General features: G+C 27.9%; 2 protein-coding genes across 3 annotated transcripts; both read left to right on the top strand.

Moving 5' to 3' along the window:
- The first annotated feature begins 1,430 nt into the window (after positions 1 to 1,430).
- Positions 1,431 to 4,628, top strand: LOC125811948 (heptahelical transmembrane protein 1-like). 2 transcript variants are annotated; one of them, XM_049491498.1, is made up of 4 exons: positions 1,431 to 1,684; positions 1,968 to 2,060; positions 2,911 to 2,956; positions 4,585 to 4,628. In XM_049491498.1, exons 1-4 carry the CDS (start codon positions 1,500 to 1,502, stop codon positions 4,591 to 4,593), a joined length of 333 nt encoding a protein of 110 aa, XP_049347455.1. In that variant the 5' UTR covers positions 1,431 to 1,499; the 3' UTR covers positions 4,594 to 4,628. The 2 variants fall into 2 exon arrangements, with proteins under 2 accessions (XP_049347455.1, XP_049347454.1); XM_049491497.1 differs by lacking the exon at positions 4,585 to 4,628 and adding an exon at positions 3,868 to 4,551.
- A 3,635-nt stretch (positions 4,629 to 8,263) lies between these two features.
- Positions 8,264 to 10,616, top strand: LOC125811952 (probable glycosyltransferase At3g42180). Its single transcript, XM_049491502.1, has 3 exons — positions 8,264 to 8,406; positions 9,158 to 9,515; positions 9,948 to 10,616. Exons 2-3 carry the CDS (start codon positions 9,171 to 9,173, stop codon positions 10,614 to 10,616), a joined length of 1,014 nt encoding a protein of 337 aa, XP_049347459.1. The 5' UTR covers positions 8,264 to 8,406; positions 9,158 to 9,170.
- The last annotated feature ends 289 nt before the right edge of the window (positions 10,617 to 10,905 follow it).

Below are 10,905 nucleotides of genomic sequence, written 5' to 3'. Positions count from 1 at the left end.
AGTAAAGGAAAGCGAGTAAAATATATTAGAGCACCTAGCTTGAATGTCATTTGGAAAGATAATTTTCAAATCCTTAACCCGGTATTCTATACCTACTTCGGAGCCCCAACTAATACATGCCCCCGCGGCATAAGTCCCATTAAAGAGAAGAGAAACCCAGCCCATTTTTGAGGCCCATGAAAATTTCTCTACATTATACCATATTCCATAAAGGAGAGATTTTATTTTTATTTTTTTACCATAGCTTATCTATGAAACTTAAGTTTACAAGTTATTACATTGAATTTAAGAGATACAAAAAAAAAGTCTCTAGTTGTTGGCAGTTGTACCCACCATGCTAGAAAGTGCTGCTTAATTGCCTAGCTGATTATTCCTTATCTTATTAGTAGATGAAAATGATTCAAACTCGAAATATCTGATTAATGGTGAAGTCGTGGAGGGATCGCATTATTTTTTTTCTTACCTTGAGAAAGAGGTGTAGCTCGGATTCGGCAGTGTTCAGTAACTTCAGTTTAAATCATATATTAATATTTAAAATTTTGAAATAATTTATCAAGAACTTATCAAGGTGCGGTTTTTAAAATCCAAATTCCATACACTCCAAATCCTAGCTCTATCTCACCTTACAGAGGTGGAGCTAAAATTTAATGTCTATAAATTCTGAATTTATAGCTAAACTCTCACAACTCATTTTAATTACCAAATTTATAATTATATATTTATATATATTTAATTAATTTTCTAAATATAAATATAAAGTCTAAGCGAAAGTTATTAGATTTGAATCGAAAAAATAAAATAAGATAAAATTACAAAAGGACGACAGAATCACGAGAAAGAAATTAAAAGGAGTCATAAAAGGACTCACAAGAATACAAGTTATTGATGACCTACCAACTGCCAACAAGGGTACTGGCTAGCTATAATTGAGAGAAATGGAATCGGAATTTAAAGTTATAAATTTAAAATTTTCATCGAATTTATAACTTATTTTAGTTGTTGGATTCAAAATTAAGAATTTATATATGTGTTAAGAAAAATTTAATATAAATACAAGATCTAAGCAAAAACTATTAAATTCATTTGATTATAAGAGCGGAACTAAGTTACCGATTCAACCAAATTCAATAAATTTTAATTTTAATTTTAAAAAGCATTGAATGTATACGAATTATTAATTTAAAAACTCAACAAACACGATTAGAAAAATCCTAAATATATAATCATAAACTTTGAATTTTAATTGCACCTCTTCAGTACCCGTACCTAATATTATAGCTTCATCTCTATAAATACCCTTTCTTTCCTAACTTTCTACTATACCCTAAAACTTGGACAAACACATAAAAAAAATCCACAAAAACACAAATCAAACTCCAAAAATTAGCAAAAAAATCATCAAGAAAGAAAAAAAAAATCACTCCTTTTTTTTCTTTTTTTCTTTCTATGATTTAATTTCATATTAATTCAGATCAAGAAAGAGATTATCGGAATCGAAGATGAAGAATACGAAGAATATTGAAAGAAACAAAAGGGAAAAATACCCTTTAATTTCTTATCAAGAATTACCAGAATATATGAAGGATAATGAGTTTATTTTGAATTATTACAGAGCTAATTGGCCTCTTAAACAAGCATTTTTCAGTATTTTCAGTTGGCATAATGAAACTCTTAATGTTTGGACGTAAGTATCTAATTTCATTTTTATTTTATTTCGAGTTTTGTAAATTTGCTAAGAAATTCATCGCTGAATAACTTGTACTCAACAACAAAAATTAATAATTCATTGTTAAATAGAATTAATGATGAATTTTGTTGTTTAGTTACAAAATTTGATAGATAATTCATCTTAATTTAGATTATTTTTTTTTTGAATAGTTGAAATAATTACTTTGTTTGCAATTTATTTAGCTAAATTTTTTAATTTATTTTTCTAAATGAGAGATTACTTGCTTGTGTTTTTTCAGGCATTTAATTGGATTTATTCTATTTGTGGTATTAACCATAGCTAATGCAGAGCATTTATCTCAAATTGCTGATTTTATGACTATGTTTATCAGGTATGTGTCTAATCAATTTAGCGTTTTTTCGTTAGAAAATTATATTGTATAAATATGTTACTTTAGAAAATTATATTATATATATATATATATATATGTTATGCTAGAAAATAATACTCCATATAAATCTTGAACCTTTGTTTCTTTATTGAGTTGTCTTTGATAAAGAGCATTTTATCGACATAGAATGATTAGTTGAGTCCTAAAACGATAACTAAAAGTCTCAGATTCAAGTCCTGAAAATTGAGTTATATTTGATAAGAAACGTTTTACATACCCCATTCCATAAAGAGACTGTATGCATCTTCATGAATTTGAATTAGTCGATTCTCAAACGAAAATAAAATTTCTTGAGTTTGGACTTTGGACTTTAGGGATTTAAATTTTCTTTTGATGTGGCAAACTTTAATAAGTATACAATTAAAATTTTGTTAAAACCAATGCAATAGAGACATACAGATGTGGTCCATTAATATTTGATGTATATTGAAATGTTAGGTTAAAAAAGACACTTCATCAAACTCCCAACTACCATCTTTATATGTTTGCACATTTATTTCTGTTGATATTTTCTTGGTGATATATTTTTCGGTGTACAAAACGTCTCATGTTAATAGGGTTTAAAGAAGGGTCACACTATCCTATGATGCAAGGTTTAGTGATTGCTCTGATCACTGCTTGAAAATTCGTAACCTATTAGATCACACACGTATTATTTTTCTAAAACATCAAATAATCAATTAACTAAAATTAATGTATCAATTTTCATATAAAACTAGAATTTAAATTAATCGTTATTTATCATTTTCTAAGAAATAAATTTTGTGTTTTCAATTTTTTTTTCTTACAGGAATTTTCCAACAAGTGGAGATGCGAATATCCCTCACAATTCTAAGGTACTTTTAAGTATTGTTAGTAGTAAGTTAATGAACTTATAAGTTATTTAACTTCTATATACCGATGCAATTCAGTGGTTTAAAAGATAATTACAGGTCAATATCCTCGAATTAGTTACTTAAAATAAAGTAAGTAAGAAGTAACTTGTTATAACATGTGAAAATATACCATCATTGCAAAAAATTAAGTCTCTATACCAATAATGTATATATGTTGAATAATCCACCTCCAAAAAAGGTTTAAGTTCTATAAACTGGTAATAGATAGATTCGTTATAGTCAGATTAAATTCACCTACAATATCATATAATTAACTTTTCATAGTGATCGAGTTAGATATGCTAAAAAGAAAAATAAAATAAAATAGAGTAATGATATGCTTGTCACTACAAAAAGAACTGGTATTAGCTACAAACTTTGTTGGTAATACTAACAGAACTTGTCCTTCGCTAATTCCAGTTTTTTAGTAGTAATATGTATTGACAGAGGCGAATCTAGAATTTTTCGAACATAGGTGCACCAAGTAAAATGTATTAAAGTGAGAATTGATCCTTAATCCTCAAGGTCAAAAGCTCAACATTTAACCATGTGGACCATTTAGACTTCTTGTAGTACGGGTGCAAGAATATAATATTATACAAAATCTTAAAAAATTTACATATAAAATATCTAATTTTACGAAGAGACCACGGGTGCGGGTGCCCTATTTTTTGGCTGTAAATTTGCCACTGAATTCAATAGTCGGTAGCTAACATGATTATTTGATAAGTCGTAGTAAATCCATCGTTAAATAGTACATGCAACAAATTTTTAATCGTCAAATGACACAAGTTGTCCATTGCTAGTTTTTTTTTTTGTTAATGATAAAAAAAAATTACATTATCAGTGTATATCGCGACTTTGTCTTACAGGGAGAAACTAGGTTAATTGATCAACATTTACAAATGGACATTACATCAACAAATGAAGCAACATGGCCATTTTATGTATTCTTAATTGGTGCAATGTTTTGCCTTTTATCAAGCAGCATTTGCCATCTTTTTTCATGTCATTCACAAAAATTGAACCTTTTCTTAGTCCAAATGGACTATGTTGGCATCACAATTATGATCATCACATCCTTTTTTCCACCAATGTACTATATTTTTCAATGTTCACCACTTTGGCAAATTGTATATCTCACTGGTATCACAATCTTGGGAATTTGCACTATCATAACTCTCCTCTTCCCCGTGTTTTCGACCGGGAAATATAGGTCTTTTCGGGCCGGGCTCTTCATGTCCATGGGTTGTTTTGGTCTATTTCCAGCAATCCATGCTCTTGTGGTGAATTGGAGTGATCCTATGAGGAATATCACACTTGCATATGAATCCGCGATGGCGTTGTGTTATATAATAGGGGCTATTTTTTATGTTAGTCGCGTACCGGAGAAATGGAGGCCTGGATTGTTTGATCTAGTTGGTCATAGTCATCAAATATTTCATACATTTGTTATTTTTGGTGCATTGGCACACTATGGTGCGGCAAGGATTTTCGTGGAATATAGGACTCGATTCGGATGTCATAATAGATAGAAGAGGACTAATGATGTATTTTGATATATGATGTGTTATGTTTGATACATGTAGGACCAATAATTTGTTATGTATGAAGAGTTACGTATAGTCAGAGATTACTTTGGGCTCGAACTATGCATTCATGTGCCAAAAAGCTAAACATATACATATCATAAGATTTGAGTGGAACTTAACTTTCTTCAATTACTAGATAATGTTGCACGGGCCCAATAATATAAATAGTATATTTTGGGGCTAATAATCGAATTTTTGCAGCGATTATTTGCGTGGATAAAGGAATAAGTTTTTTTATCACAAACCTGTACTTTCTTTGACACTATTTAAGGCATAATAAGACTACCCACATACAACATTTTTGAAATATTTTATGTTGTCAATTATCATGATTTATAGTATTTTTACGATAGATTCACTTCAAGAATCAGTGGAATTTTTTGTATTTTTTTTTCAAAACATATTTTATGTTGTCAATTATCATGATTTATAGTATTTTTACGCAATTTTTAAATATAAAAAAAAAAGACAAATAAATTAAAATGGACCCAATATATGTTATTTTTGTTGTCTCAATTTATGTGACACAAATGAAATTTGGAGAGTCATTCAAATTTTCATATTTTTTTTTAAATGTTTGAAGTTATTAATTATTGTGATTTATAATATTTTTATGTAACTTTGAAATAATGTACATTACTGGTCACTTTGTCCTAATTTATGTGATATGGATAAAATTATAAAATTAACCCTTTTAAAATGTCTTTCAGATATTTTAAGTTGTTAATTATTATTATTTATAATACTTTTTTGGTAATATTAAAATGATATGTGTTATTTTTTCTGTCCCAATATATGTGAGCCTGATAGAATTTTGAGCGTCAACCTATTTTATTATATAGCTTTTAAATATTTTAAAGTTTTTTAAGTCATTTGTAAATGATATATGTTGCTTCCTTGAGTGGGACTTTTCCATTTGTGAGATATATATATATTCTATATTATTTTAAAAGGGAGTTTATGCCCAAGTTCTACTATATAATAAATATAATATACAATATTCAAGAAACTTCCTTTTAAAAGTCCCACAAGTATAATATATAATATTCAAGATTGGGAAAAGTCCCAATCTTGAATATTATATAGGACAAATTACTTAAGCACACAACATTACTTTACCTATTCTCAATATTTCCCTACTCTTTTACTAAAATACAAAAATCCCTTATTTTCCCCCAATTCAACTTAACCGGATACTTTATTAGTTTAAGTATCCGCCCGTTATTAATTAAAGTATCCGCGCTGCTATATTATGCATCCGCCCGTTAATTTAAGTATCCGTCCGTTATTAATTAAAGTATCTGTGCCAACAACTTAATAATTTAAGTATCCGCCCTTTATTAATTAAAGTATCTGCGCTGCTATATTATGTATCCGAAAGACACTAAAAAAGGGATTTTTGGTAATTAATGAAAGGGTAGGGATAGGGAGTAATTTCCTTCTTATACTATGTGATTTGCCTAATTTTTACTATTATATATTATATTTGGGCCTAAACTCTCTTTTATAATATAGTAGAATAGAATAGAATAGAATCTATGACTTATTTTGGGCTTTGAATTAGTGATACTTGGACTAAATTTGGGCCAAATAAAAGATATTTCAAGCCCATAATTAGGGATAACAAAGTCCAGCCCAAATATCATCCCTATAAAAGTAGCAGGCCCATTAATTTCTAATGATTTGCACAAACAGTTGTAATGCCATTGCTTTAAGTTTTGACCACATTTGAATAAGTTCACAAAAATAGCTGGTGGATTAAGACTTGACCGCGAGTCACTACGACAAAAGAAACATTTAATAGCAATAGATTTTTGTTTATTGTCGTAAAATTATTTAGCGGCAATTGAGTTAATATCACTGCATTCAGATTCGTTAAAGTTTTTATCGATATTTATAGAGAATGTTAATTATAAACACTCATATTATATTATCTATTGTTAAATATAATATAACAAAAATTATATTATTGCCTCTAAATAATGACCGGATTTTTTTTTATTTGTTGTAATGAATCCTAACGAATTCTAAACCATAAATTTCAGAATCTTTATTTTATTTGCTGAAACTTTATGTTGATTTAAACTATATCATCTAAGATTGTCGGTATACGTATATAAATTAAATTCTTAATTCATTGGTCATCCTGTTGGATCTAACAAAAGGTGATGTGACCTTATTATAAGAAGTAAAAGAGTGATTTATTATCAACTCAAGGTACAAAATTTCAACATCATAATTTTAATCTTTGCCTCAAATTGGAAACACTAATTAATTTGATACTCTTAGGATACTTATTATTATTATACCAAATATCACAATTAGAGTGAGTGAGCTGCCAATAATTATATATTTTTAAGCTTTGGCAAAATTTTCACATTATTATTTACGCGTTTTCTCAATTCATATAAGAGAAAATGACATAAATTAATTTATAGTAATAATTGTTTGAGTTTCATATTTGACCTTTCAGGTATAGAATAGTGAACAGATAATAAATGAAGCATAATTTAATAAATAATTAGTGATAGTTCAGATAGAAAATTCGTGCACCTGATAATTCCATTACGAAACTCAAAAAACTAAAATATTTTAAATGTATTTTTGACCATTAACTCAAAAGAGAAAAATTGAAGTTAAGAAAACTAGCTCACATCTTATTTAAGTAGCGATGAATAATATGAATATTTATACTATCCAGGAGATAACTCATTTTTATCCGTATTAAATATGCGTAAATCGGATATTTTATCCGATTTTACTTTAACCATTTTTATCCAACCCGCCCATTTATCGCCCTTATTAATAGGGTATGATTTTTTTCAATCTTCATCACTCAAAACATAGTGAAGAAGTTAGCAATGTGTGCTTATTCCCATAGCATAACATCATTATGTGCCATTTTTTCATTTCTTATTATCTTCTTCTACTTCTCATCATTATTAAATCATCAAAATGATATTAATTTCATCACTTTTTTCTCTTTCTCAAAAAAACCTCACTTGAGCAAAAATAAATTCTTATTACATGATAATAATCAACAAGTATCCTCTATTGAAGAAAATCATACCACTCACCATGCTAAGGTATTATTTTATTTTGAATAATTGTTCTTGATATGTTTTGTTGATATATGATAATATAGTTTAATTTACTATTTTATGAATATCGAATTGTATTGCCTAACTTCATTTTAAAATGACACTAGAATTTTTATAGAATCAAAAGAGAAAAATATTTTTTGAATTTGACCATTTCTTAAATTCTCCATTTTTATTCTAAAATGAATAATTACCATGCAAACTTTTTTCTTTGTTACTTTAATTTATGTTTAATTCTTTAAATTCGATAATATATTAATTCACATAGTAAATTGAATAATGGAGAAGAAAAACTTATGACATAATAGCTTGAGAAATATATTACTAGAATTAATGGCAGACAACTTCATTTGCTAATCAACAAAATATATCGCTAATTCTACTCAGTGACGAATTATTATCTGATTATCAAAACCTCATCATGTTAGATGTGTGCTATTAATTTAGCGACAGATTCGGGACGAATTTTATATAGCTAATTTCTATTATTTGTAGTGTATCAACCATGTCCAACATTTTTATTTCTTTTTTCAAAATCTTATTTTTTAATTAATTGTATTTAACAGATCAAGAGCAGTTTACAAAAAATTGAAGAAGATTTAGCAAGAGCAAGATCAGCAATTTGGAAAGCTATTCATTCAAGAAATTATAACTCTGATAAAGAAGAGAAATTCATTCCAAATGGATCTGTTTACAAAAATTCATATGCCTTTCATCAGTTAAGTTTCGGTTTCATTCTGTATGAGAGTTTAACTTTTATACATCGATTTATATAAGTCATTTCTTTTTAACGTTATCAAATTATCTAAAATATAATTTTAAGTAATCGTCCATATAAAAAGTAAAATTAGTAACCTGAAAAATTAGACAATCAACTAATGTCTTACTAGAATACTATACTTTTTTCTTCATTTCGGGAAAAATATGCACATATTCATCATGACTACATATAATTATAATAATCCCTGCATAACTTATCTATGAATTAAACAACCCTTGCATTATTAATTCATGTGTTACGATATACTTCATGTCTTCGCATAGTTTTGTATCATAAGCTATACATAACGAACTTCATTATCAAGAAGTGTATCCACAACTTCTTGAACTAATTTCTTCTTACACATTACTAATTTTCCTAGCATAGATCTACTTATTGTTAATAGATCAATAAGGATATTGTTCTGATATGTACACGGAATAATACTTGTATACATTAATCACAATACATTTTTGTGCTTCATTTCACTACAAAACAATAAAAAATAGCTACAAATCTCGTCATTAATCAGTCACTATAAGCTCTTAGCTAATAGGATTTTTTAATAATCTATCGCTACTATGTCGATAAGTACAATTAGATGACATATTTTGTTGTTTAACTACAAAATTAGTCTGTTGCTAATTATTTTTTTATTTTTTTTAAGTAGTGGTTATTTATAAATAAATCTTGCATTAATTTATTGTAGGAGTCATATAGAGATGTTGAAGAGATTCAAGGTGTGGACATACAAAGAAGGAGATTTACCAATGATACACAATGGACCAATGAAAAATATATATGCAATTGAAGGTCATTTCATTGGTGAAATGGAAAGTAAAAATAGACATTTTTTAGCTTCACATCCTGATGAAGCTCATGTCTTTTTTATACCAATTAGTGTTGCATATATTGTTCAATATATTTACTTGCCAATTATCACAAATTATTCTAGAGAAAGAATTCAAAGGATTGTTGAAGATTATATTCATGTTATTGCTAACAAATATCCTTATTGGAACAGAAGCAATGGTGCTGATCATTTCTTGGTTTCTTGTCATGATTGGGTAATTTCTTTAAATTTTTCCTCTACTTCTACTATACTATTATTATTGTTCTCAAATATTTTTCGTTATGGAGCTCTAAATTTGTTTCAAAATATTTGATCTTTTTTTTTTTTTTGGCTAATAAACATGATTGGGACTTCAATCATTTAACTGACCATTAGGTCATATTCTTAAATGCAAAATATTTGACATTTTGAAAAACATATAAAAAGTGATTTATTACCCCTTTATTTTCCAAATCCAAAAGTTATTTTTTAGTTAGTTGAGTGTTAATCGAGGCGAAACTACTCTTATCCAAAAGGAATTAATTGGAACATGACCCTTTTGCCAACTTTTATTTAATAGTCTAAAAATATAGTTTAACCTGTTATAACATGTTACTAGTTACATATTTTTATACGTGACCTAATCGTATAAATATTTAATTTTCAGGCACCAGATATTTCTATTAGAAATCCAAAGCTCTTCAAGAATTTCATTAGAGTATTATGCAATGCCAATACTTCAGAAGGATTTCAACCGAAAAGAGATGTTTCATTGCCTGAAATTTATGGATTACCAAATATTAATGCTACACCTGATCCAGACCATAGTCTAAATCCGATAAATCGATCGATTCTTGCATTTTTTGCTGGTAGATCACATGGTTACATAAGAAAAATATTGTTTCAACATTGGAAAAATAAAAAAGACGATGAAATTCGTGTGTATGAGCACCTTCCAGAGGGTCAAAATTACGTGAAATTAATGAGTCAAAGCAAGTTTTGCTTAGCACCAAGTGGATATGAAGTTGCAAGTCCAAGAATTAGTGAAGCAATTTATGCTGGATGTGTTCCAGTAATAATTTGTGATAATTATTTTTTGCCATTTAGTGATGTTTTTGATTGGAGTCAAGTTTCAATCAATGTTTCAGTTGAGAAAATTCCACAATTGAAGACAATTTTGAAAGGAATTTCTTGGAGTAAGTACTTGAAATTGCAAAAAAATGTGAAGAAATTACAAAGGCATTTTAAAGTAAATAGGCCTGCTAAGCCATTTGATGTAATTTATAATGTGCTTCATTCAGTATGGCTAAGGAGACTCAATTTTAGACTTGATTAGATATCATTGTATTCACCTAATGTTGTTCGGGCTATTGAAAAATATTGTCAGATATGTGTCGGATCATTCAAAACTTATGCATTTTAAAGGGGATTCAGCACGGGTGCGATAACGTCTTTGAAAGTCGGAGCAACATAAGTGTTAATAATGTAGGTTGAATAAGAATATTTTTATATGCACTCTTATTAGTAAATTATAATTAATTAATTTATATTTTTATTTCAACTATGACTTTACTATGAAAAATTAGTATATTGTATCTATTTATTGTCTATATATATAATGTTGG

The sequence above is a fragment of the Solanum verrucosum genome, unplaced genomic scaffold (assembly GCF_900185275.1).
Source record: "Solanum verrucosum unplaced genomic scaffold, falcon-dt-bn FXZP01000238.1, whole genome shotgun sequence".
NCBI classification, from domain to species: domain Eukaryota; kingdom Viridiplantae; phylum Streptophyta; class Magnoliopsida; order Solanales; family Solanaceae; genus Solanum; species Solanum verrucosum.
Note: the sequence above shows the minus strand (reverse complement) of the source record. Positions and strands in the feature narration are given on the sequence as shown.